General features: G+C 48.6%; 1 protein-coding gene across 1 annotated transcript; it reads left to right on the forward strand.

Moving 5' to 3' along the window:
- Positions 1-679: 679 nt before the first annotated feature.
- On the forward strand, positions 680-20708 carry BDH1 (3-hydroxybutyrate dehydrogenase 1). The gene is made up of 7 exons (XM_034780555.1): positions 680-715; positions 1673-1692; positions 2434-2506; positions 4964-5074; positions 8605-8746; positions 15096-15248; positions 18301-20708. Exons 1-7 carry the CDS (start codon positions 680-682, stop codon positions 18768-18770), a joined length of 1005 nt encoding a protein of 334 aa, XP_034636446.1. The 3' UTR covers positions 18771-20708.
- Positions 20709-22965: the final 2257 nt, after the last annotated feature.

Below are 22965 nucleotides of genomic sequence, written 5' to 3' on the forward strand. Positions count from 1 at the left end.
GGAAGCGGCGCGGGCCGAGGGACGTACTGGCCGCCGCTTCCAGCAGCCCCGATTGGCCTGGAGCAGCGAACCGCGGCCAGTGGGAGCCGCGATCGGCCGGACCTGCCGATGCGGCAGGTAAACAAACTGGCCCAGCCCGCCAGGGGCTTTCCCTACACAAGTGGCGTCCCAAGTTTGGGAAACACTGCTTTAATGCAATGGGATAACATTTTGCACGCTTGAATGATGACAAATTCTTCCTGATATTTGCATATAGTTAAATTAATCAAAGCTAACAGATTTAAGAGGACAAATTAAATTCCATAACCATCAGCTCATTGTAGAGTCAAAGGTCTCTGATGTGCTCTCTAGAATTCAGTTGTTGTATAAGGGTGATTAAAACTAGTTCTAGGGTGACCTGACGTCCCAATAAAATCGGGACTGTCCCAATTTTTAGGCGTTTGTCCCGCGTCCTGACCGATGTTTGTTTGGGATGCAATTTGTCCCGATATTTTGCACTCCTGTTTTTGTTTTGTTTTGTTCCGCCAGCAGGATTCTGCTTTTTTTTTTTTTTCCCCCCCTTGCTCTGCCGGCGGGACCCCCTCTTCCCCCCTCCCCCATGTGTCCCAATATTTTCTTCATCCCATCTGGTCACTCTAACTGGTTCACACCATAAAAGCACATTAAGATTCCTAGCATCATGCACATTTGCTGGGACTGTCCTTTGCTGGCATCAGTACCGATCAGCAACTCACCTACATTTCACTCGCCTACCCCAAAAAGTAAGATAGAGAAAATTCACAGTAATCTGCACAAGATTGATCTGCTCTGCAACAGCACAAGGACAACAGTCAATCGATGTGTTTTAAGTAAATAGCAAAAGAAAGATGACTGAAAAATGAAAACGTTTCATGCAACTAAGATGAATATTATGAAAATGTTGTGGGATGCTAGAATACATCAAGATGTTTAGCTAGAGAAATGAAAGCCCCAGGCCAGTATCTCAGTTCAGTAATCTTAGACACAGCCAGTTTGTGACCTGCCTCTGACCTCCGCAGCAATTAAACCTCTTCACGCTTGGCTTCTGCTATTTCAGGAGAAGGCAGGGCTCGTGACACTACAGCTGAGGTAGAGAAGGAGCTGGCCTGTGGCATGGCAGGTGAACGGTGGTAACCCGATCGGTTAAACATGCCAATATCAGTTCCGTCCAACTAGGAGATGTTTCCACCTTACCCGACTGAGTCATAGCCCATTTCCTGTCACAGCCCCATCCAGCCCTAGATGCAGCTGAAGAAGCTGAGTATGTGTAGATCTTTGTACAAAGTGCTACAGCGTGGCACACGTTGTTTAGGGGGTACCTCTGGCATCCAATGAGGATCTGCTTGCAAGTAGCTGAACCAATTTACTTGAGAGAGAGCGAGAGAGCACTGCTCCCTGGGAAAAAGTGTTTGAGAGACCCAGCCAGGGGATAGCTAATGAAGCGCAGAGGGAAGCTGAAATACTTTCAGGGAGCCAAAGGGAGAGAGCCAAGAGACTGTAGCAAGCTGCAGCTGAGAGGCAGCAATAACAGTGAGTGAAGGAAACAGAAAGAAACTGACACAGCCCCAGAGGAGAGGTGATTGCCTGGGGAAGGAATTTGGATTGCTCTCATGGATGGTCTGACTGAGCCCTGGCTTTAAACGATCTTTGTAAGCTGAGGGAAGAGTTAAGCAAGTGAGTTGCTGCCAGTCACACAGCTTTCCTAATAGCTGCTCGTTCCGTGGGAAGCACCATCTCTTCCATGCCACCCTGCATTTGGGAATGCAGTATGTCTGGAGATAAACTGTACAGAGGGGATTGTAACCTGTATGGCAGGCATGGCTCAAAGCCACACAAGCTCTTAGTTAAACAATTATTAAGAGGGATGTGAGAACTGCATAAGAGCATCTGATTGGAGCAGACTCCAGGGCAAGAGAGGTGTTATTTAGGGGATGGGAGAGGCTGTAATTAAGGGTAATGAGGTAGAACTGAGTAAAGGAAAATTTAAGCTGAATATCAGAGACTGTCTCCTAATAGTGAGTTTTACTGGATTGTGGAATGATTGCCACCAAACCTGCTTTCTGGGTATTGAACACTGAGTATTGCTGCTGTCAGAACCTCAAAACGTTGGATTGTCCATTTCGTGTTTGGGTGTATCCATGTGCGTTAGATTAGTGACTGTTTTATAAGGCTCACTAGTATCCTGGCAGCTTCAGCTACTGGGAATAGATCAAGATTTTTGAGGAAAAAATGCTTGATACAATGGAGAAAAATACGTATAGGGAGATTTGCAGACCAAGCCCTCTGTTCTCAGATTACATCCTATGCCATAGACAGGAGCAAAACTAAATTACCTCTTTGTGGCTCTTGCCTAGGTTTCAAGGTCGGTGGCTGGGAGAGAGATTCTGTGCCTGACTGTTCTCTTTTCTCCTGCAGGCCTGTGCAAGGATTTTGCTTTCCTTTCTTGACTCCAAGTGGCAGACGTTCTTATGCAAGTGAAATAGATCAGGTGAGTGTGACAGCACTTTAAAACAGCTGTCTCTGACGAGCTAGGATTTTTAACACAAAGATAGAAACCTTGTGACAAAATTCTCCTCGGTGATCTGCACTACAGTGCCAGTGTTGGACCTCTCTAGCATATTCCACATTCTTTCCTAGTGTGTAGCGTCCATTAACGGAGAAGAGCACGTGCTGTTAATGGTGGAACTGAACACCCAGAACAGTGTTTTTTTCTACTATATTAGGAACTCACTTACCGGTTGGAAAGCTCCTCTCTAAGGAAGTTTATACAGTTGCATTGCGATACCTTGTATACAATAGTCCTGCCCCCTGTGAGTGGATGTTAGGGGTAGAATTCTTTGCTGGAGGAAATTGGTGTAGCTCCACAATATGTTCCGTGGCACTCTGAGGAAGAACAGGGGTTTACAGCTGTGTGCATCAGAGGACACATTTCCCAGTGGTTAGGGTGCTAGCCTGGGACTCAGAAGACTTGGGTTCAGTTCTCTGCTCTGCTACATGCTTCCTAGGTGACCTTGGGCAAGTCACTTAGTCTCTCACATCCCTATATGTGAAATTCATTCCTTGATTTTAAGGCCAGACAGCACCATTAGATCAGTTAGTCTGACCTCCTGTCTAACACAGACCCAGTTACTCCAGTACTGAGCCCACAGACTTTTGGGAATAATAGCACTTGTGCTGAGGATACAGCACTTCAAGGATTGTGCGTCACTCACACGCTCTGGTCATGGGACCTGCCATAGATAGTGTCCTTGGTTACAGTTCCACCTTCCTAGGGTGCTGGGTGCCCCGGTGTGTGGATTTCAGGGACTGGGAGCGTTGTGGTCTGCGAAGCACTTTGGGATGAAAGCGCCATGCAAATGCCAAGTAGCATTTTTCCATGTGCACAATGCGCCTCCCAAACGCTCCCCACGAGCCCGTGTTTAAAACATGCTTTCTGACAGAAGATCTCCATGGCCATAGTACCAGGCGCAATTCTTTGTATCGCTGTAAATTACCGTCAATTAAGGGTCAGATTCTGCCCTGTGCCCTAGGTGGGGGGCAGCCATGCCCCAGCTGGAGTCCTCAGGAGCACAGGTAGATCAGCCTGTCCAAATGCCTCCTGGGAATCACTGGGGTGCGCTGGCTGAGCAGTACCCCCCCGCCCCCCGCACACACTTCAGTGAAGGCACCGTGTGCTCCCCCCCTCGGTACACAAATAGCACTGTTAGCAGATCAGGGACATGGCCCCATCCCTCCTCACCTCCTTCCTGACAGCTAGTGCCTGCCTGCTGGAGCACCGGACGGGCCGTGCTCCCCAGTACGCTTGTGGCCAGGCATAGGGAAGGGAAAGCTGCTTGGACCCTCCTGCCCTTGCACGTGGCACAGGCCTGACATTACAATAATCCCTGACCGCATTAATCACAGATGCTGCTCCAACCCCGAGTGACTAACGGACCCTTGGGGAGAGTTTGGTCGGACTAGCTAATGTCATCGTCGCTCAGCCCCAGTGTGCCCTGGGGGAAGCCAAGTGTCTAGTTTTGGACAGAGGCCACGCTAAATGGTTCTTCACAAATGGTACCAATAGCAGCACCCTCTCTATGTGTCATGCCTGGCGCAAATTGGGCCAGCACGTCAAACCTGGACATAGTGGCCTGGGCCGGTATCTAATGAAAATGGCGGAGTCAATTCCTTTGCTCCTAAAGGATGTCAGAGCACTTCACACACCACTTATAGGGATTTGAACATCCTCCACCACTGACCTCCAGCCATTCAATGTTCTTAGGAGGAGAAGTGAATATTAACTTCCTCTTTTTGACCTTCATAGTGAAAAATAGCTAGGCAAAAAATAATATCTTATATTAATCAACTGGTTTCCCATCCAAATATTAAACCAGTCAGATTCTGCTTAGCTTATGAGATCTGATGAGATTGTAACCAGAGGGTTTGTGTGTTATAGGGTGGCCACAGGAAACAAGCAGTGAGTAGGATTAAACTGCAATCTTTCTTTAATCACATTGACATATTTCTCCCCCGTAAGTTCTCGTTTGCATATTGCATTTATTCATTCCTGTCCGATTCAGCTAACCCTGAATACAGCAGGGCAGTTCCAGGTTTGGAGAACATCTGAGCTTTGTTGGTAGCTCTTTATTGTATTTTCAGGCGTTATTTCTAGATGTATGTGAACTGCTGTAGGGCTTGCCTGGTCTCTGTTCTGCTAGAGCCCATCACCATTGGATGCTGAGCCATTCTCCCGGTCATCGTTAATCCCTGCCTCTCACAGATACTTGTGAAGAACTAATATTTGGTGCCTTTGGGATGTGCCAGATTCCACCAACTGGCCTGCAGTTGAGAGGACGTCCCTGGGAGAGGATGCCTCTAAGCTCATATACGGGTTTTATTCCTGCTCTGCAATTCACGTGATTCCAACACTCTCTTTCAATATGTTTTATTTTGTCTCGTTTTACAGATTGGCAGCAAAGCTGTGCTCATTACTGGCTGTGACTCAGGATTTGGGTTCTCTTTAGCCAAACACCTGCACTCCAAAGGCTTCATTGTCTATGCTGGCTGCCTGTTTAAGGTAGGGAAATAAGAGAGCTTGGTCCTTCATCTAACGCACGTGCACTGTAACACACTGCACAATTTCCTATCAGCGGGTGTCACACCAGGAAATGACACAAGCATTTGTTTCACTTCCATGAGAATCGGAGATGGGCCTAGACCAGAACCCCAGATCTACCCACCCTGAGATTTGGGGAAATTACACATCTGAATTCAGATCCAAATGTCGTGGCTCTGACCCAATTTAAAAATGGGCCAGAACCTAAAATCTGGACACAGTGACTTGGGACCATCTCGAATCAGAATGTTGGAGTCAATTCCGGGCTGGGTCTTTGGACCTAATCTTCCAATAAAGCCTATTTATTTAAAGCGTATTTTGACTAATATATTAGTACACCCACCCCCCGACCCTCTGGTGACTAGATGGCACATGGTGCAAATGCACCGTTTTCCAGAGTCAGAAGTACAGATAATCGCCAGGGTAAATCAGGAGCGACTCCAGGGAAAGCCGTAGCACTGATGCAAGTGAAGGCAGTTCCTAGGTATCCTAGCCAAATTCTGTCCTGATTTCCCTGCTTATTACAGTGAGGGTTTCAATGGGGTGTAAGACAGGCCAGAATTCAGACCACTGTGTCAGCGTGAGGCCCTGGAATGGTTCCCTTGGCTGGATGGCAGCTAAGCCAGCCAGTTTCTGTGGGAACACACTTTGTTCTCAGTAGGATGCCAAAGAGTGGTTTGCCTATTTTAAAGCCTGTGTCAGGTGTAACCATGCCCATGTCCTAATTATTTGCTTCAAAGAGACACTGCCAGGTACTTTTAAAAGGTTTTTAATATAATTCCCTCATTTTTGCCTTTCCATTCATTTTTTTAAATTGTATAATTTTTTTTCTTCTGCAATGTTTCAAATGAAGGAAATTTGTTTTTCAGCCTCTCTGTCAATTGTGGTAGTGCAGCTCTGGCAAAGGGGTTTATTTATTAACTCAGGCTCCCTCTGCTGGCTCTGCAGCAAAAGAACACACACTACTGTAGGTCCGTGGAAACTGTTGCTTGTTTTAAAACTACCTGAGGGACAGAACAGTGGCCATTCTTTTTCTGAGTATTTCTACTGAGCTTTTGCAATAAAAGATTAACGTTATGGTCTGTCAGTGTAGTCTGTGGCAGAGCTAAAGATTAAAACAACGAGGAGTCTGGTGGCACCTTAAAGACGAACAGATTTATTTGGGCATAAGCTTTCGTGGGTAAAAAACTTCTTCAGTGGAGGTTTTTTACCCATGAAAGCTTATACCTCAGAGTGTCATTTAGCAGGACTTTCTTCTCTGGAAGTTGATTTCCCAGCTTTTCCAAGATTTGCCATGGGGGCAGGGAGGGCTATTTTTTGTTCTTGTCCTCTCTTACTTCCTCTGGCCCTGTCTTCTGATTCTGAGGAATTTGCATGCTTGAATTTGTGACTTCTTCCTGGCATCTCTAGATGTGCCATTCGTGCGTTGTTTGACCTTTTTGGCTACACACGGACCTCAGCACCACCCTGTGTTTGAGCAAGCAACCAACGTCTGCACTAAGCTGTCTTTTCAATCACAATCAAAACAAGCAACCCAAAAAGCCACGCACGGGTCTGAAAGTGCTACATTTTCATACACATCTCTGCTAAATGTTTCTGTGTGAATCGAGCACATGATGCCTTCTTGTAAGGGCAAATACTAATCCCTACTAACACAGCCCACACTAGAACAAGAGAGGCAATCCAAGGAAAGATGGAGAAGAGAATAGACAAGACATCGGAGATGTGAGTTAATGAACTCCAGAGAAATCCTACCAGGAACCAGAGCAGATGAGGCCTGAGAAAGGAGGAGCCTTCAGGAGAATCCTTGGACAAAGCGGAAGTGCAGGGACTTAGGGATCAGTGGCCATCTTTCTGCCATGACAGTGAGATGTTGGGATTGGACAGATGGGAGGATCTGCCTTCTGGTTGGGTGGGATCTGAGCTAAGGGAAAGGTAGGCGGAGGGTATGTTCGTACTATGAAGACTATCAGCATTGCTATGTCGGCATAGCCCCGTAGCGTAGACACAGCCTACACCGATGGAAGGAGTTTCTCGCAATGAGGAGAGGACACATGAGGCTTTTTCAAGCCAGACTTTCACCATCGTCACCAAGGGATCTGTGCAGTGGCCAGGGCTGTCCAGTAGCTAGTGCTCTCCTGCCAGTCAAGGGCCCGGTCCTGAGAAGTGATGAGCCTATGAAACTCACGGCCACCTCTCAGCATCAGGTCCAAACCGTGCTGCTGACGCCGTGTGGAGAGGGAGGAGCTGCCGCGGGTGCTGGGGGCCAGGAGGCAAGAGCAGAGAGAGCTTAGAATATGGTGTAAAACATGACCGAATGAGAGTCCAGGTGGATCCATGAACACAGCCCACATTTCCACACAGCTGGGGGGAACTGCTCGGAGCAGACATATCAATGAGAGCGAGCTGGCCGGCAAAGAGGTGTGTAATAAAAGCATGGAGTGAGAGTAAATGCAGCCAAGGGGATGTGTCCATGGGTGATCTCTGGAGCAGTGTAATCAGTTTGGAATGTCCTGCTGCCGGATGGCCTGGATCAGCTGGAGAGAAGGGCAGTAAAGATGGTGAAGGGGTTAGGGTGTAAATCCTGAAAGGACCCACTGAGGGGATTGGACATGTTCAGCTGAGAAGAAAGGTGCCAAGGAGGGGAGATAGGAACAGAGAGAGGGAGTGATCAGGAGCCGGCCATGGGGAGAGTGACAGCAGGATGGTGGAAGAGGCTCTGTTCTGGGGAAATTGCCAATAGAGAGGGGACAGCCAGGTTCTTTGGCCTCGAGGCACCATCCTGAGCAGTAGCAGGGCCACAAACACCTCTGATCCTCACGTTCACCTCTGCAGGAGTAGGAGCTGCGAGTGGGAACCAAGGACAGCCAGTGGCTTGTAGAAAAGAAGGGTGCAGAGACGCCCACACATTATGAGGGGCTGGACTAGATGCCCCAGTGCCCTTCCAGCCCTGATTCTGCGATTAAGGACTGGGGTTTGTGCTAAGCATACAGCCACTCTCGCTGCTGTGTGATTCTCTGCACACGATATGTTATCGTATCCCAGCCGAACGTGAGTCCTAAAGAGCAAGTCTCAAACCCAGCTGAGTTACTTGCCCAAAGAAGGGGGGACCCAGCCCCCCTTCGCCCTCAGTGTGGGGCATTACCCAAGCCCCATAAGCCTGAGTCATGTGGAAGTAACATTTCACATTCTCTCCCTCAGAAAGGAGCAGTTCTTCAAAGCAGATTCAGTGGGGGACTCAGCAGCCAGGGCTAAAAGGTCAGGGGAGGGTCTCCCGGAGGGATATTCTTCCAGGGAGAGCAACCCCCTCCTTATGGAAAGAGCTTTCCCCTCCAGGCCAGAGCTGCGGGGGCAAGCCAGCCGTCCGGTATCCACCCACTGAACTCTCATGGTTTTCTTTGAGCGGCTGCCTTGTATTTGGCCCTTTTCTTCTTGCACAAACCTCACCCGAGTCCCGAAGAGACGTAAACCGATTTCTTTCCCCTGCCTAGGACCAAGGAGCAGCAGGTTCTCAAGAGCTGGACAATATGAAGAGTGAGCGAATGCGAACTATCCAGCTCAATGTCTGCGACAGCCAAGAGATTGAGCGCGCGGTGGAGCATATGGGCGCCAGTTTGAAGGACCCCCAGAAAGGTGGGCAATTGTTCATTGGGTTTTGTGCACAGACTTACACGGAAGGAGCTCGCTTGGCTTGAGCCGCATGTGATTTTCAGGGCAGGCTGCAGAAGCTGTGTGTGTGAAGGGTATAAAGCTTCGGCAGCCGCAGTGCGGAGCGGGCTGTCCCATCCAGACACCCCAGATCACTACGAGACTGTCTGTCACTCCGGGCTTGTCTACACGGGCAATTGACAGGTGGGTTTTTTTATGGAGGTGGGTTTTTTTAGAGCGCTGGGAGAGCTCTCTCCCAGCCCTGCACCAGGCCCACACAAGGCACGCTTGCCACGGCTGCGCTTTAGTGTTGCCAGTGTAGACTAGCCCTAAGACTGAAACTAGCCTCACCTATCCGAATGTGTGACTTGCCAGGAGCGTGCTGAGTGCCCCACATGGCTCAGGCCCCATGGGAATCTCGCTGTCCACTTCCAGCTCTGCTCTGATGCCTCAGCACAAGCTGCTGCAGATTGCAGCCAGAGCCTTTCTAAGCCTCTTTCATGCGGCAGCAGGGCCCCGCAGTGACTGCCAGGCACAGCAAGGCATCTTCTGGAGCGTCCCAGTGGGGCCGGAGCCACCTGAAGCAATGTAGACAGCCGTGTGTGGTTTGAACAGGAATTACATTTTGAAATATGTGTTAAGCATCAGCTGGGTGCCAGCTGCTCTCAGTTACTCACCCCCCTCTCCCGCACTCTCCCAGCTAAACAGTGACTCCCACTGGCTCTCTACCCTCTCCTAGTACAGCGCTTCGGCCCTGGGCTACACCAGCCCAGTCCTGCAGGATGGGAGAGCAAAGCACCTGAAACCTCCCACTTTCCCTTCAGGGGCTGGGAACAGTTGGCCGGCACAGCCCCAAAAGTGAGTGATCCAGAATGGCCAGGAGATGTGTGTACTGTGTGTATCTCGCAGCCTCCCCTGGAGGTCTGCATGGAGCCCCAGCATAAGAGAGAACATCTCCCATTTGGTGAAACCTCCAGTGGGAGGATGCTGGTGCAAATTGCCCATGGGGGAAAACTTAGGGCTATATCACAACGTGATTTAGGCACCTCATAAGAACGACCATACTGGGTCAGACCAATAGTCCGTCCAGCCCAGTATCCTGTCTTCCAACAGCGGCTGGTGCCAGGTGCTTCAGAGGGAATGAACAGAACAGGGCAATTATCAAGTGATCCATCCCCTGTCGCCCACTCCCAGCTCCTGGCAGTCAGAGGTTTATTGACACCCAGAGAATGGGGGTGGGGGTGTCCCTGACCATCTTGGCTAATAGCCATTGATGGACCTGTCCTCCATTTAAAAAAAAAAAAAAAATTAGATATGTTCAACCTAATTATACTTTTGTCCTTCACAACATCTCCTGGCAAGGAGTTCCACAGCTTGATTGTGCATTGTGTGAAGAAGTACTTCCTTATGTTTGTTTTAAACCTGCTGCCTATTAATTTCATTGGGTAACTACTCATTCTTATGCAAAGGGGTAAATAACACTTCCTTATTTACTTTCTTCACACCAGTCATGATTTTATAAACCTCTATCATATCCCCCCTTAGTCGTCTTTTCCAAGCTGAAAAGTCCCAGTCTTATTAATCTCTTCTCATATGGCAGCTCTTCCATACTCCTAATCATTTTTGTTGCCCTTTTCTGAACCTTTTCCAATTCCAGTATATCTTTTTTGAGATGGGGCGACCACATCTGCACACAGTATTCAAGATTCCCACGGGCCCGATCCAATATGCATCCTCAGGCTGTCTAAGAGCACATAGAGAACTGGTCTCTGCACAAAAAGCAGCCAAGGAGCGGGTGGGTCCCTTGTACTCAGTAGAGCTGTGATTAGAGCACTCACCTGGGATGTGTGAGGCTGAAGTTCAAATCCTCACTCTGTCTGGTTCAGAGCTGAGCTCCCACTTCCCAGCTGAGTGCACGAACCACTGGGCTGCCAGATGGGGGGCAGCAGCAGCGCCACCTTGCTGGTCTGTAGCGAGAATGGGCTGACGGACCTCATTCCGGGAGAGGGGCCGTGGCTGACTCCCAGCAGGGAGGGGTGCCTTACTACCTTTGAGGGGAGGGGCATAGACCACACCCCTTCCCGGGACATTTCCTGCTCCACACTCACAATCGCTTTCCTAGGCAGCCCGTGCATTGCACAGGGAGTCGGAGCGCCTGCCTCAGGGCTGGGGGTTCCATGGGGGAGCAGGGCACCTAACGTTAGCCATTGCAATGCTGAGCGTAAATGCCTCGTGTGGAACTAGCCCCGAGCCTGTGAATTTACACTGGAGGGAAAGCTGTCGCTATCATTTCACAGCATATGAGGCTCTCCTGGCTGAATTACACCCTTTACCAGGCAGAGCTATTACCTAATCATGCTGCTTTGCCTGTATTTCTATTGAGAAACTTGTTAAACTACAGACAGAGATTCCTTTTGGACATCACATCCTCTCTGCTCCCCAGAGGAACCAGCAGCCAGTTACAAAGGCCCTCTGCCATTCTGCGTCTCCTGCTTGGGCCGTAGGGATGAGGGTAGGTGAGCCAGCCCATGTCCTGTCTGGATACTCTTCCCCCATTTGCTGTTAAGGAAGGTGCCAGCTAAACTCCCTGGGCTTCTCTCTCCTGTAGTTACTAAAGTCCCTGGAAGTGGCGTTAGCAGTTGTTGGGGTGGGCCCGGCTCCGGCAGCGGCAGCACGCCGGTTCACGCCAGCGGGGCCCGGCTCCGGCAGCGGCAGCCCGCCGGTTCACGCCAGCGGGGCCCGGCTCCAGCAGCGGCAGTGCACCAGCTGGGTGCTGGCCTTGAGTTCTGATGAGCCAAACCTTTCTTTATCCTGAATGGAAAACCTGCTTGTGTCATCAGCAGGACTGGTGCCATGCATGCTTTGTGCACCAGATGGTGCCATGCCAGAGCTCAGCCTCTCACTCAGTGAACTAGGGGAGAGGTTGGCATGGAACCAGCTGTGATAATCTGCCTCTATTGTAAGCCCCACTCTGAGGTGGGGAAGTTTCCTTATGTTCTGTCCCAATGCACTTCATCAGCCAGGCCTCCTGGAAGCCGAGGGGGCTTCGTCTGCAGGGTTCTAATGACCGCACTTTGTGCTGCTGTTTCTCTGTTCTCCCAGTGCCTCGCAAACCTCCCCACATCCTAGGGGGCGAGCGTCATTAGCCCCGTTTTACAGGTAGGGAGGTTTTGGCTCAAAGAGGTTAAATGACCTGCCTCAGGCCACATAGCGAATCTGGGGAGGAGAACCCACATCTTCCACACCTGGGCCTTAACCCCTCGGTGTACAGAGCCTTTCACCTGCAGGCTGCCCGTTGGAAGCTAGCCCAGGTTGGCTGTGTATAGCTGAAAGCTGCTACCACCTCACGTTTGTTTAGTGGGGCTCAGTCCAGATTCAAACGGAGAGGTGACCACATCACAAAGTAATCCCGTCAGCATTGGTACCTTCCTTGGCAGTGCCAGTGGAGACGTAGAGAACTCACTCCCAAAGTTCGTCGTCCTGGAAGGTCAATGCTGAAGCACCCAGGACAGTGTAGGGAAGCTTGTACCAGTGATGCCTGCTGCATTCTCAAAAGAAACAGCAGCCAGTGGGGCTCCACTCACATGCTTAAAGTTAAGCACTAGCTTAAGTGCTTTGCTAGATTGCTAGCAGGAGCGAACCCTCAGTCTCGGGAGCTGTCCATCCTGAGACTGCCAGCAGTTTTGTTCTGCACTGTTCATTTGTTAAATCAGACCATTGTGTCGTGGTGGTGTTCACTTGACAGGGAGGGTGAGTGGAGGGGGAACATGGCCACGCTCTAGTGGGAGAGGGAGGAATTTCTGACACCTACGGCAAGTCATCCGCTGAGGCTGTCTCTCATTTGCCCAATGCAGACATTGCGGCTTGCCTTCTGCACAAGGGCACTGTGAAGATTAACTAGTTAGTGGAGCCAGTCCTGCAGGCCTTGTGCACCCAGAACTCCCCCTGAGGCCATTAAAGTCCACAACAGTTCTGGATGCTCAAGGCCTGCAGGACTGGCACCAGTGTCAGTGAAAAGAGTTGACGATGGGTGCTAATTATGTTTCGTTTATTAATTAATACGTTGCAGCTTGTAAAGTAACATGCATGATTAGCCCCGTTCAGAGGCAGCAGAGGCGGATCATTAATTGATTCCCATATTCATGTGCTGAGCTGGGGCAGGACTGGATGCAATACCGCTCTCTTGTAAACCCAGAAAGGCAATCGTGAGGCCACTTCTGGACTACTGGAGATTAGAGACAAGTGGGAGTCACGCCTGGTCTTCTAAAAACCAATCATCTAAGCAAATAATTCATAGAAATGGAGAGCCCCTCTGGGAAGTTTCCTGCAAAGCCGCTAGGACTGTTAACGCTTTCTCAGATTGTATAGGCTCCAGCGAGGAGGCCGGAATTGACTTGTTGTCTTCAGCCTGAGTGAGAGAGACGTGTACTCACCGGAAACACCTCCCTGTGAGGAGGGGACAGCACTTGAGCTTCAGCTCTGTGAAAGCCCCAGATGCCCATAGGCGTCTGATGGAATGTTAGGAACACTTTGATAACCAGCAATTTCCTTCCCCTAAGGAATGTCTTTAATTCAGCCCTGGGAGCAGAGGACTGCCATGGGGATGAGTAAGGCTCTAATCGAGGTAATACAGAGGAAGCCAGAGACTAATTGTTCCATAATTCATATAAAATAAACAAATTACTCCGATTAAGTACATGTCTAAATCTTCCAGCCTAAAATTCTCAGCTGCAGATGAGGAGTTTGCCCTCCGTGGCTTAGTTCTCAGAACATGGGCTCTGTCAAACACACGCAATCAGCAGGTAGCATTTGCTTTTACTAGACAACAAAGTGAAGCCATCTCATGGGACTCAGCAATAGCCTTTTATGGCAGGCAGCTTCCTGTATCAAATTGGTTCAAATTATGTCACATTCCTCCTCTAATCGTTCATTAATCACTGAAGCCTGACAAGAACAGCAGTGATCACTTTTCTTTTTCCCTAGAAGAACAAAAGGAAGAGGCGGGCGAGATGTGCATACATCACACCCTCCCCTCCCCCGGCATTGCAAACCTTCTGGCTTTTATGTCAGCACTGGAGCTCAAATTAGCAGATTGACAGTTATTTTGCGGCAGTTAATCCATTTGTAAAAGCTAGTCTGGACACTTCCTACATGTTTGTTCCAGACTACAAAGTTTGTCATTTACCTTAGGGCTTGGGGGAGTGTTCATACTAGCCTTTACAAATTGGTTAACGACCTTGCAGTGCAAAGCTCTACTGCAGACAAGCCCTTTATGGAGAGGCTGTCTGGCTTTTGCTTTTGGATGTAGGTTCTTTTTAGTCCAGTTCACAAAGAATGTTTCTCAGTTTATGAAATAAAGTAGCACAGATCTGCACTGTGCCCTGTAATGTGGTTACTTGGGTTTTATTTCACCATGTAGATAACATGGAGATCTGAGGAAGGGACAATCTGAATCTGCATCCAGATCTCAAACTTTGATCTTTCTCCTTTCAGTCCTTTTCAGGATCTCTGCATCTCTTGAGTGAAAGCACCAAAGTACTGTTAGGGTCTTACAGTATTGCAGGCCTGGTCCTGACACAGGAAATATGGGAAGTTATGTGTTGTATGAGAACTAATGCTCTTGTGATGATCTCATGACATTTCAGCCCAATCTAGCTATGATAAATTTGGATTTGCAGAGCCGGTTTCAGTTTGGAATTTTCTTTTTCCAGTCTCTCTTTCCTTGTATGCCTGCACTGCAGCACGTAACTAGCTCTGGACAACACTCCATTGTCTCTACTAGATCTCGCCAGTTCTTGTTATTTGCATTTGGAGACAGGATTTTTTTCCCCTGTGTTTTAATGTGATAAAGGAGGAGGAAAGTTTAGATGTGGCTGAGATTCTGTATTTATTTAATTTAGAATATCATTAACATGATTTGTAGTTCTCTCTGAGTTAGGCATTGCTGAACAGATAGGTGAGCACAGATTTGGGTTCTTTCCAGTCTGGAATGCATCTTTATGGGTTATGAAGGGAAGGCAATGAGACCTAGTGGATAGTCTGGAACTCAGGAGACCTGGGTTATATTCTTGGCTCTGCCACTGGCTTGCTGGGTGATCTTGGGCAAATCACATCACGCCTCTGTGCCTCAGTTTCCCGATCTATAAAATGGGGGAAATGATGCTGACCTCCTCTGTACAGCACTGTGAAACCCACAGATGAAAAGTGCTGTCAGACCTTGGTATTATTGTAATTAAAAGCTGCACGATGTGATTCAATAATCCATTAGAAAGCCCTTTCCCAGGATTCTGCCATTAATCACAAAGTGATTTTTTGTGCTTGATTTAATCTGCAGGGCTTTGGGGGCTGGTTAACAATGCCGGGATCTCCACATTCGGAGAAGTAGAGTTCACCAGCATGGAGACCTACAAGGAGGTAGCTGAAGTGAATCTGTGGGGGACGATCCGAACTACCAAGGCTTTCCTCCCTCTAATCCGGAGGGCCAAAGGTGAGTGATTTCCCACATGTTAGCATCCCCCGAGCATGTTTGTAACCCTGCTCTCCTGCTTCTCGGGTGTGTTAGCAAACGAAGGGCCGACTCCCATTGCCCTGCACCTGGTGTTGCCAGGATGAGGGGTATGTGAAATGCTACCAGCTGAGAAGGGCAGTGTTCACACCTGGACACAGTGGGTGTGAAAGAACGCCACTCAGTGAAGGGCAACAGAGAAACCACCCAAACAGTCTGCTAGTGACTTTCCCCCGCAGGGCAGGGTTCTATATTACTGTCCATCACGTCGCATCTGAGTGCAGGGTTTAGTCCATCACCGGATGGGTTTCATAACTCCTTTTAACTCCTTTGGAGTTGCTGGACATGGTAGATATGCGGCCAAAAGCACCTCCCGAGTTGCCCTTCTGTAAATAAACCGGCTCTGCTCTTGCTGGCCTGGAGAAGCTACAGTGGCATCAGGGAGATTGTTTCCTGCTGCATCTCAGGTGGCTCTGGGTTTGTTATTGTAGGGTGGCTCGTCATAGCGAGTGCGGAGCTGCCGGCACGGGGATTGCTAGTGTCGGGTGGCTCGTCGTAGCGAGTGCGGAGCTGCCGGCACGGGGATTGTTAGTGTCGGGTGGCTCGTCATAGCGAGTGTGGAGCTGCTGGCAATAGGGTTTCTAGACTAAAGAGCGCAAACCTGGGGTTCACATGGATTTTGCAAAGAGACGTAAGGGGAAGAAAGTCCCATATTGAGCCAGCTAAGCTATTACATTACAACTCTTCTTAACCTCAAAGCACACTATGGGTATGACAGCTGTGTCTGGGGAGTTACATTAACAGCAGTGAAGGACAGGAAGTGCAGGAAATTACAACATCCAATTAAATTGCACTAGCTGAGGTTTCCAAATGGTCTCTAGGCACAACCCCAGGCAGGGGGCATCTGAGCGATGCCATCGAGGAAAAAGAGTCCTCCATGGCTGCACCCCACTGGAATGGTCCCAGCCTGCTAGCCAAGCACAGAGATGTGCTCATAGCACTTGCTGCTGCCAAACCAGCCAAGACCCTTAGGCTGCTCTGCTCGCAGCCTGGAGGCAGGTAAACCCTTCGCTGAGGAGGCAGACACCAATCCCACCTTGTCCTCGGGATGTCTCCTCCTGGCAGCTGCGTCGCCCTGGACCTTTTACCCTCACTACTGTACAAGCTCGGGCTGGTGTCGGGGCTTTGAATTCAGCCATTCGTGTGGTCTGCTGCTGAGCACCCTAGTTCCCACCACACAGGATTGGCCCAGCTCCTCATCCCAACCTCTGCTCAGCACCTCGCAGTCACACTGTGAAGGGCTGGTTCTGACGTGACTACGGTCAGATTCTAAGGGCATGTCCTGCAGCTGTCTCCTCCTCTGCAGTCTTTGCATTTGTCAGACATGCCGGGTGAGGCTGACTTTGGCCACAGAGTTCTGCTCCCGGTTCTCGGCCCTGGGCAGGCGCAGGAATGCTGGGTCGTGGGTGGCTGCACTGCCCTGTGCGGCTCTGGGAGCAGCTATGCCTAGAGCATCGCTGTGCAGGAATCAGCACACGCCCACGAGTGCCTTGCAGCCGGCAGGTTTGTTTGCTTCCCCCCCAGTCAGTGACCAGCGTGACGCAGAAGGGTAGCAGAGGCAGCAGGAGGAACTGAATTTGGAGACTGTAACTTTGTGTCAGTTCTAACTTGCTATTTAAATCTGCCTCCCGGAGAACAATGTAAAATCCCTGGTGGGCGGGTGGCCGGCGAGAGCACTGCGCTGCTGCCCCTGGGCACGTGCCCGTCACATACTGCAACAACCCACAGCTAGAGCCACCAACAGGATTAAATATTCCTTCAGGCTGCACTTGTAATAAGGGGTCAGCAGCCCATGAGGCCTCTCGGTGCAGCCTGGTGACAGGTTTCCTAGATGCCCAGAGGATGACTTGGCTCCTAACTGTTCCTGTTCACATTTTCATACACTATGAAGGGACCAAACTGGGCTCTCGAAACTCAGAGCCGCTCCACTGAAGTTGGTGGGTTGCCTCTGGTTTCTAAGGTTGTTGCTGGGAGCAGGCTGTTGTCCTGTGTTTGTATTGCTAACTCAGCACGCCCAGGCTGGTGCGCAGAAAGACCCTAGCGTCCTGCCTAGCTCTGGCAATTAGCAGACGTCGCTCTGCCCTGCCAGTCCGTGTGGCTGAAGCACCATTTCTGGAAGGGTTGTGACTGATGGCCTAGCTATCATGGAAACAGAGGAATGGTCTTCAAGGTATTTCAGGCAGAGGGGCAGATTGCAAAACACCTTCCTCCCTTCCAGTGGTTTGGCAGCTGTTTTCTACTCAGACAGATCTACCTCTTCACTGATGAACCTCCAACCTCTCTATATGCTGCAGCCCATATGCAACTGTCTTGTAACGACCGGTGCACTTTTCTGTACACTCACACCGCTGCCGTGCCTTTGGCAACAATAATGAATTTGGATACAAATGGTGCTAAGCATCCTTCAGACACATTGTGCAACTGGACTGTGCAGCCACATACCTGTACGGCTGATAACACAGCTGTACTGCCACACCCCTCCCAGGGAAAGTCCAGACAGACCCTCTGGTTCAGCAAAACTGAACAAAAACATGAGACAGAAATTTGGCTTATCCCAGCACGGGGATAATCTCTGACCATTCTCTTCCCTTGGGAGTGAGATTAGCTGCTGGGCAAAAGGGCAGATGCTGGGGACTTCGAACTGGGAGGACCCAAGGAACTATGAGGAAACTTGTCTCAGCCCTGTATTTCTCAGGAAATCTGCACTGAGTGCCTTTGCTTCCATCAACTGTCCTGGTCCCTCTCTGCACTGACATTTCAGCTTCACTGGCTGAGTAGCCTTTGGTCCCTGGTTTGCCGATTACCACAATTAGCAATTGGCATGCACTGTTATCCCATTTGCACACACAGTCACGATAATTACACACAGTACTCAGGAGCATCTGACTTCAGAGCCTGTTCTATCTAATGTGTTGAGTATGTAGTGCTCATTCCTTCTGCTGACATCCCTGTGATTTACCTGGCACCTTCCTAGGTCGTGTGGTGAACATCAGCAGCATGATGGGTCGGATGGGCAGCCCTGCTCGATCGTCGTACTGCATCACTAAGTTTGGGGTGGAAGCCTTCTCCGATTGCCTGCGGTATGAGATGCAGCCCCAAGGAGTGAAGATCTGTGTGGTGGAACCTGGGAACTTCATAGGGGCCACCAATCTGTACACCCCTGAGCGAATTAAAGCCATAGCAGAGAAGATGTGGAAGGAGCTTCCGGAGACTGTGCGCAAAGACTACGGCAGGAAGTACTTGGATGAGCAAATCACCAAGATGGAGAGTTACTGCAACAGTGGCTCACCAGACACCTCGCCAGTCATCAACAGCATCACCCATGCACTGACGTCGTCCGCCCCCTACACCCGCTACCACCCCATGGATTACTACTGGTGGCTCCGCGTGCAGATCATGACGCACTTGCCTGCTGCTATTGCGGATCGGATCTACATTTACTGAGGCGTCTCGTCACTAGGCTGCCAAGGTGGGAGGTTAATTTCAAAGGGCATGTTGTACAAATTTCCCATTAGTCACTTTTGTAATTTTTTTAGCTGATTTCAAGGTACCATAATTTAGATCTAAAAGGTTAATTTAAACATTTGAATGTAATTTAAAAGGCAGTAATCGTTGCATGGGACCTTTCGTAGGCAGGAATGTGTTATGTATATTGTAGGGACCCAGCTCTGTACTATTTATTTCAAATATTCCTTTTTCTTTTCCAAAATCAGATGCCAAGTTACACTCCTCATTGAATTTACAATTGCTCTGAAGGGATTTTCAGTCTAGCTGCTGCTGACCAAGTTACACCAGCTTTGACAACTCCTGCCTAGGAGGCAGCCTTCACACCATAGACCGCAGGCCCTCCTGCTGCAATGGCATATTGCTGCAGACTGATAGGTAAGGGCTGCAAAGGTTGTTACAGGGACTTACCATAATAGCACAAGATACTGTTGGTTTCTTTAATTCAGGGATCCTGTCCTATAGCATTCTAAGCACTGAAATGAGCAGCTGATCCTGTCCTGTAATCATTACAGTTATGAAGATGGAAACTGGGTCGAAGGGAGCTGTTCAGTCTCTCTCTCCCATACACTTCCTTTCCAAGGAGTTCGATAGATCATGTGCCCAACCCTGAAGCCCTTGCTCCCAGCTGTTCTTTCCTCACATGAGTATTCCATTGAAGCCAATGAGCGTGAGAAGCATTGCACAGGCGAGTAAGGCTGCAGGATCAGCCCATGTTAGTATTTCTCATTTCTTCAGCAGTAGCTGAACACTGTGACTTCAAAGTCAAAAGCTTTGAAGTGTGTTTAATTGCACTAGTGTTGACATAATGTAGTGCAGCAGCAGCACTGACCATTTCCATATGAGAACCAGTTCCTGTATTTTTCCAGGATCATTCAGAACCAACAGTTAAATTCACCTGGACGATGAATGTCATTTTTTCACTTGCGACCTCCGCGTTCATCACCTTCTTAGCACGGATTGAACAGTGCCTTGCACAATGGGGCTCTGGTCTGATTGGGACTTCTAGGCCTAATGCAACACACAGTACATAATAAGAGTAATAATTTACACTGAAGGAGTCATGGCGCTGAAACATTTGTCTAGCTAATGTAGTTTGGATATGATCTTTAGTAGAAAATCAATAAAAAAAGGAATAAACTTTAAGGGCAGTTTAATATCCATGATGGTTATGATGTTTACATTTCTTAGAAATAAGGCTACGATTTTGTCATAGAGGTCACAGTGGTCACAGAAATCGTGAATTTGAATAAAGTCCATGAAATCTTGGAAATGGCTGTAAAAATACATTTGACTAGACCTCCAAACTGAGTGGCGTTGCAACCTAATCCACGGTGTGACACTCAGGTTTGGTCCATTGATCCCTCTGTCTCCATCTACAAAAGTGCAGAAGGGCCAAACCTGAGTGGCACTGAGACTCCGTGTGCTGGGTCACAATGCCTGGAGTAGGGAGCCAAGCCTTGCCCCGCAGGACAGGAGCCACTGCTGTGGGGTGAGTGTGGGGTGGGCTCGAACTCCCACCCCTCCTCTTCTGTGACTTATAGATTTTTCCCCACACCTCTGTCATGAAATGTACTAAAAAACTTGCCAACATCGCAGCCTTACTTAGAAACTTTATTTTGTATTGTTAAAAAAACCACAAAAACACATCCATAAAAATCAACACCAGCAACAAAAAAGCCTTTCACAGAGGAGTGTTGAGTATTACATTTTTGAAGCGTGGGAGGTGAGCAAAAATGTAACTACGAGTTAATTTTGTTAGAGAAAATGGAGAGAAAGGATTTGTTGCGCTGTTGTAAGTACTGTAGCAAGTGGAAAGAGGAAGTGATCAAAATATCCTTTGACTTGATTAACATTAAAACTAATGGTGATAAAGTCCACAGGCTCCAGCTTTTTGTTTTTTGATATTTAAGGTGAGAGGCTTACATCTGGACTTGGCCCGACATTAACACCTGAGTTCTGCAGGTTTGGTACAAGAGGAGGACATGTGCGCACACACACTTTACACAGCTGTTGAATTGTAATAGGTTTCTGTGGTCTTATAAATTCCAAGTTGGGCACTTTAAGACTGACTATAAGTAATTAATTCAGTCTACTCTATCTCATGACAAATACCGGACTCACACATAGTGACTGCTTAGACCCAGACATCTAGGGTTTATTCTGTGTAAACCACCCATTGACTTCAATGAGAGCTGTACACATTAAAAAGCTATAGGATTGAGCCCTGTTGAGCTTAATCAGGGACACCAAAAATGTTGCATTAATTTGATGGAATAAGTGGGCCCAGAGTGTCAAAGATGTTAACAGGACCCTGAAACTGTCCAACATTATCAGGTTTCAACAAAGTTCGGGGTTTGGCATTCAGCGACCTCAGCCTCACTAGTACCATGGCAAACATTCCATTCAACAGCTTTTTAACCTTTTATTAAAGCTATAGAAAAAGAAGGAAAACCAGTTAAAGCATTTGAAATGTAAAGTATTAAATAAGGCTTTTATTTTAACCAGATTTCCTTTCCCTTTAGCTGCAGAGAGTTTTATAAGGAAAGACACCCTTCCTGACGCTCTTTCAGGTAGAATGACAGTCGATGTAGTCATCGTTCTTTGCGGGGGAGGAAGAAGTTAGTTGGCATGGGGTGGAGCTGTTGTTGCTGAAGTCCCATCCCATTTCCTAAAAGACAAAACAACGCACAGGCACAAAGGGGAGAGAAAGGACAACAAAGATAGGAAAGGCAGCTTCTGTCTCTGGTGTCGACTCTCATTTGCATCCTCACTGCTGGAGAAACAGCCACAGCACATATTCTAAGAGCCACTCTGAGATCTGGTAAACTTGTATCAGGATCTGACAGTTTAGGGCATTTCTTTTAACTCCCTCTCTGGTCACAGGCTTATTGCAGCATTACAAAATATAGTCTTGTCTGGCAAAGCCAGACTCTTATTCAACAGAAGGCCCAAGAAGAGAGAGAGAAAAGAAAAGAATTAAGGGGGGGATTTGAAGGAAATGACACATGCCAGGTGCTGGCTGGGATTTAGCTGAAGCTGCTGGAGATTGTGATGTCATCTGGGTCCCTCTCTCTGTCCTGGTCTGGTCAGGACATCTCCCAGAATCAGGCCCCTCTGTGGGTGCTGTATGTGTGAGGGCATGCCAGCGGGGGCAGGGTCACGCTGGCAGGGGCAGGCCTACGCCATCCTTGGAAGTACCGGACTGTCTAGTATTCTGGGGATGCAGCGGTGGCCACCCTATGTGCATTGCGGGGGACGAGTAGGACCCCCATGATACACTCATAAGTAGAGTTTGGGCAGAAGCCCCCTGAAAAAGCATCCATGAGAATGCCAGACTAATTCAGTAATTAACTATGGTTAGAATCAATTAAGCATGTTAAATTGAGATCTCTGGCTCACATTTCCCCTAACAAGGATTGTTGATCCTAAACAAGCATTGGCAGTGCTTAAGGGGGTCAGCAGGTCAGTATTTAAATGGTCAAGAGAAGCCACTTTTAAAAATAAGTTCAAAGAAGGTGTTCAAAACTCTGGACGTTGAATTATCCCACGTTCGGCTAGGAAAAGGTGACAATACGTTGTGAACAAAGCGCTCAGTCTCATTTGTAGTGTGTTTATTTCGATAAGGAAAGGAAGGAGCCTTTCCTAAAGCCACAGAGCTATCTACAAAGGTTGGACAGAGATGTTCTCAAGGCTCTGATTACAGGGGCTCAGAGCCAGCAAATGCGCTCTCAGACGTGAATGGAACAAAGCAGGGAAGGTGGCTCATAATAGACAGGTTCGGCAATGCAAAGGGCATCTACCCCTTGGGCTCAATAGCCGTGATTAAGTCCATGCTTTAGTGCTGGGGTTCCCCACCATGTCTGCATGGAGATCTATAAACGACCCAGACCGTGCACTGTTTGAAACAGTAGCAAGGGATGCACGTGCACTCTTATATTCATTGCTGATGAATTCAAACAAGCGATTCCTATGCCTCTGCAAGGAGAACGCACGCCGACATAGTCGTGCATTTTTAGTTACTATTTTACAGTATGAACATTTATATGCATATTTGCCTCAGACCCTGGGCTCCTGGCAAGCTGCCAATGCAGAACTTGATGTTGCCAAGCTTAGGACCCCTTGGTTTAGTGGG

The sequence above is a fragment of the Trachemys scripta genome, chromosome 9 (genome assembly GCF_013100865.1).
Source record: "Trachemys scripta elegans isolate TJP31775 chromosome 9, CAS_Tse_1.0, whole genome shotgun sequence".
Classification (NCBI taxonomy): domain Eukaryota; kingdom Metazoa; phylum Chordata; order Testudines; family Emydidae; genus Trachemys; species Trachemys scripta.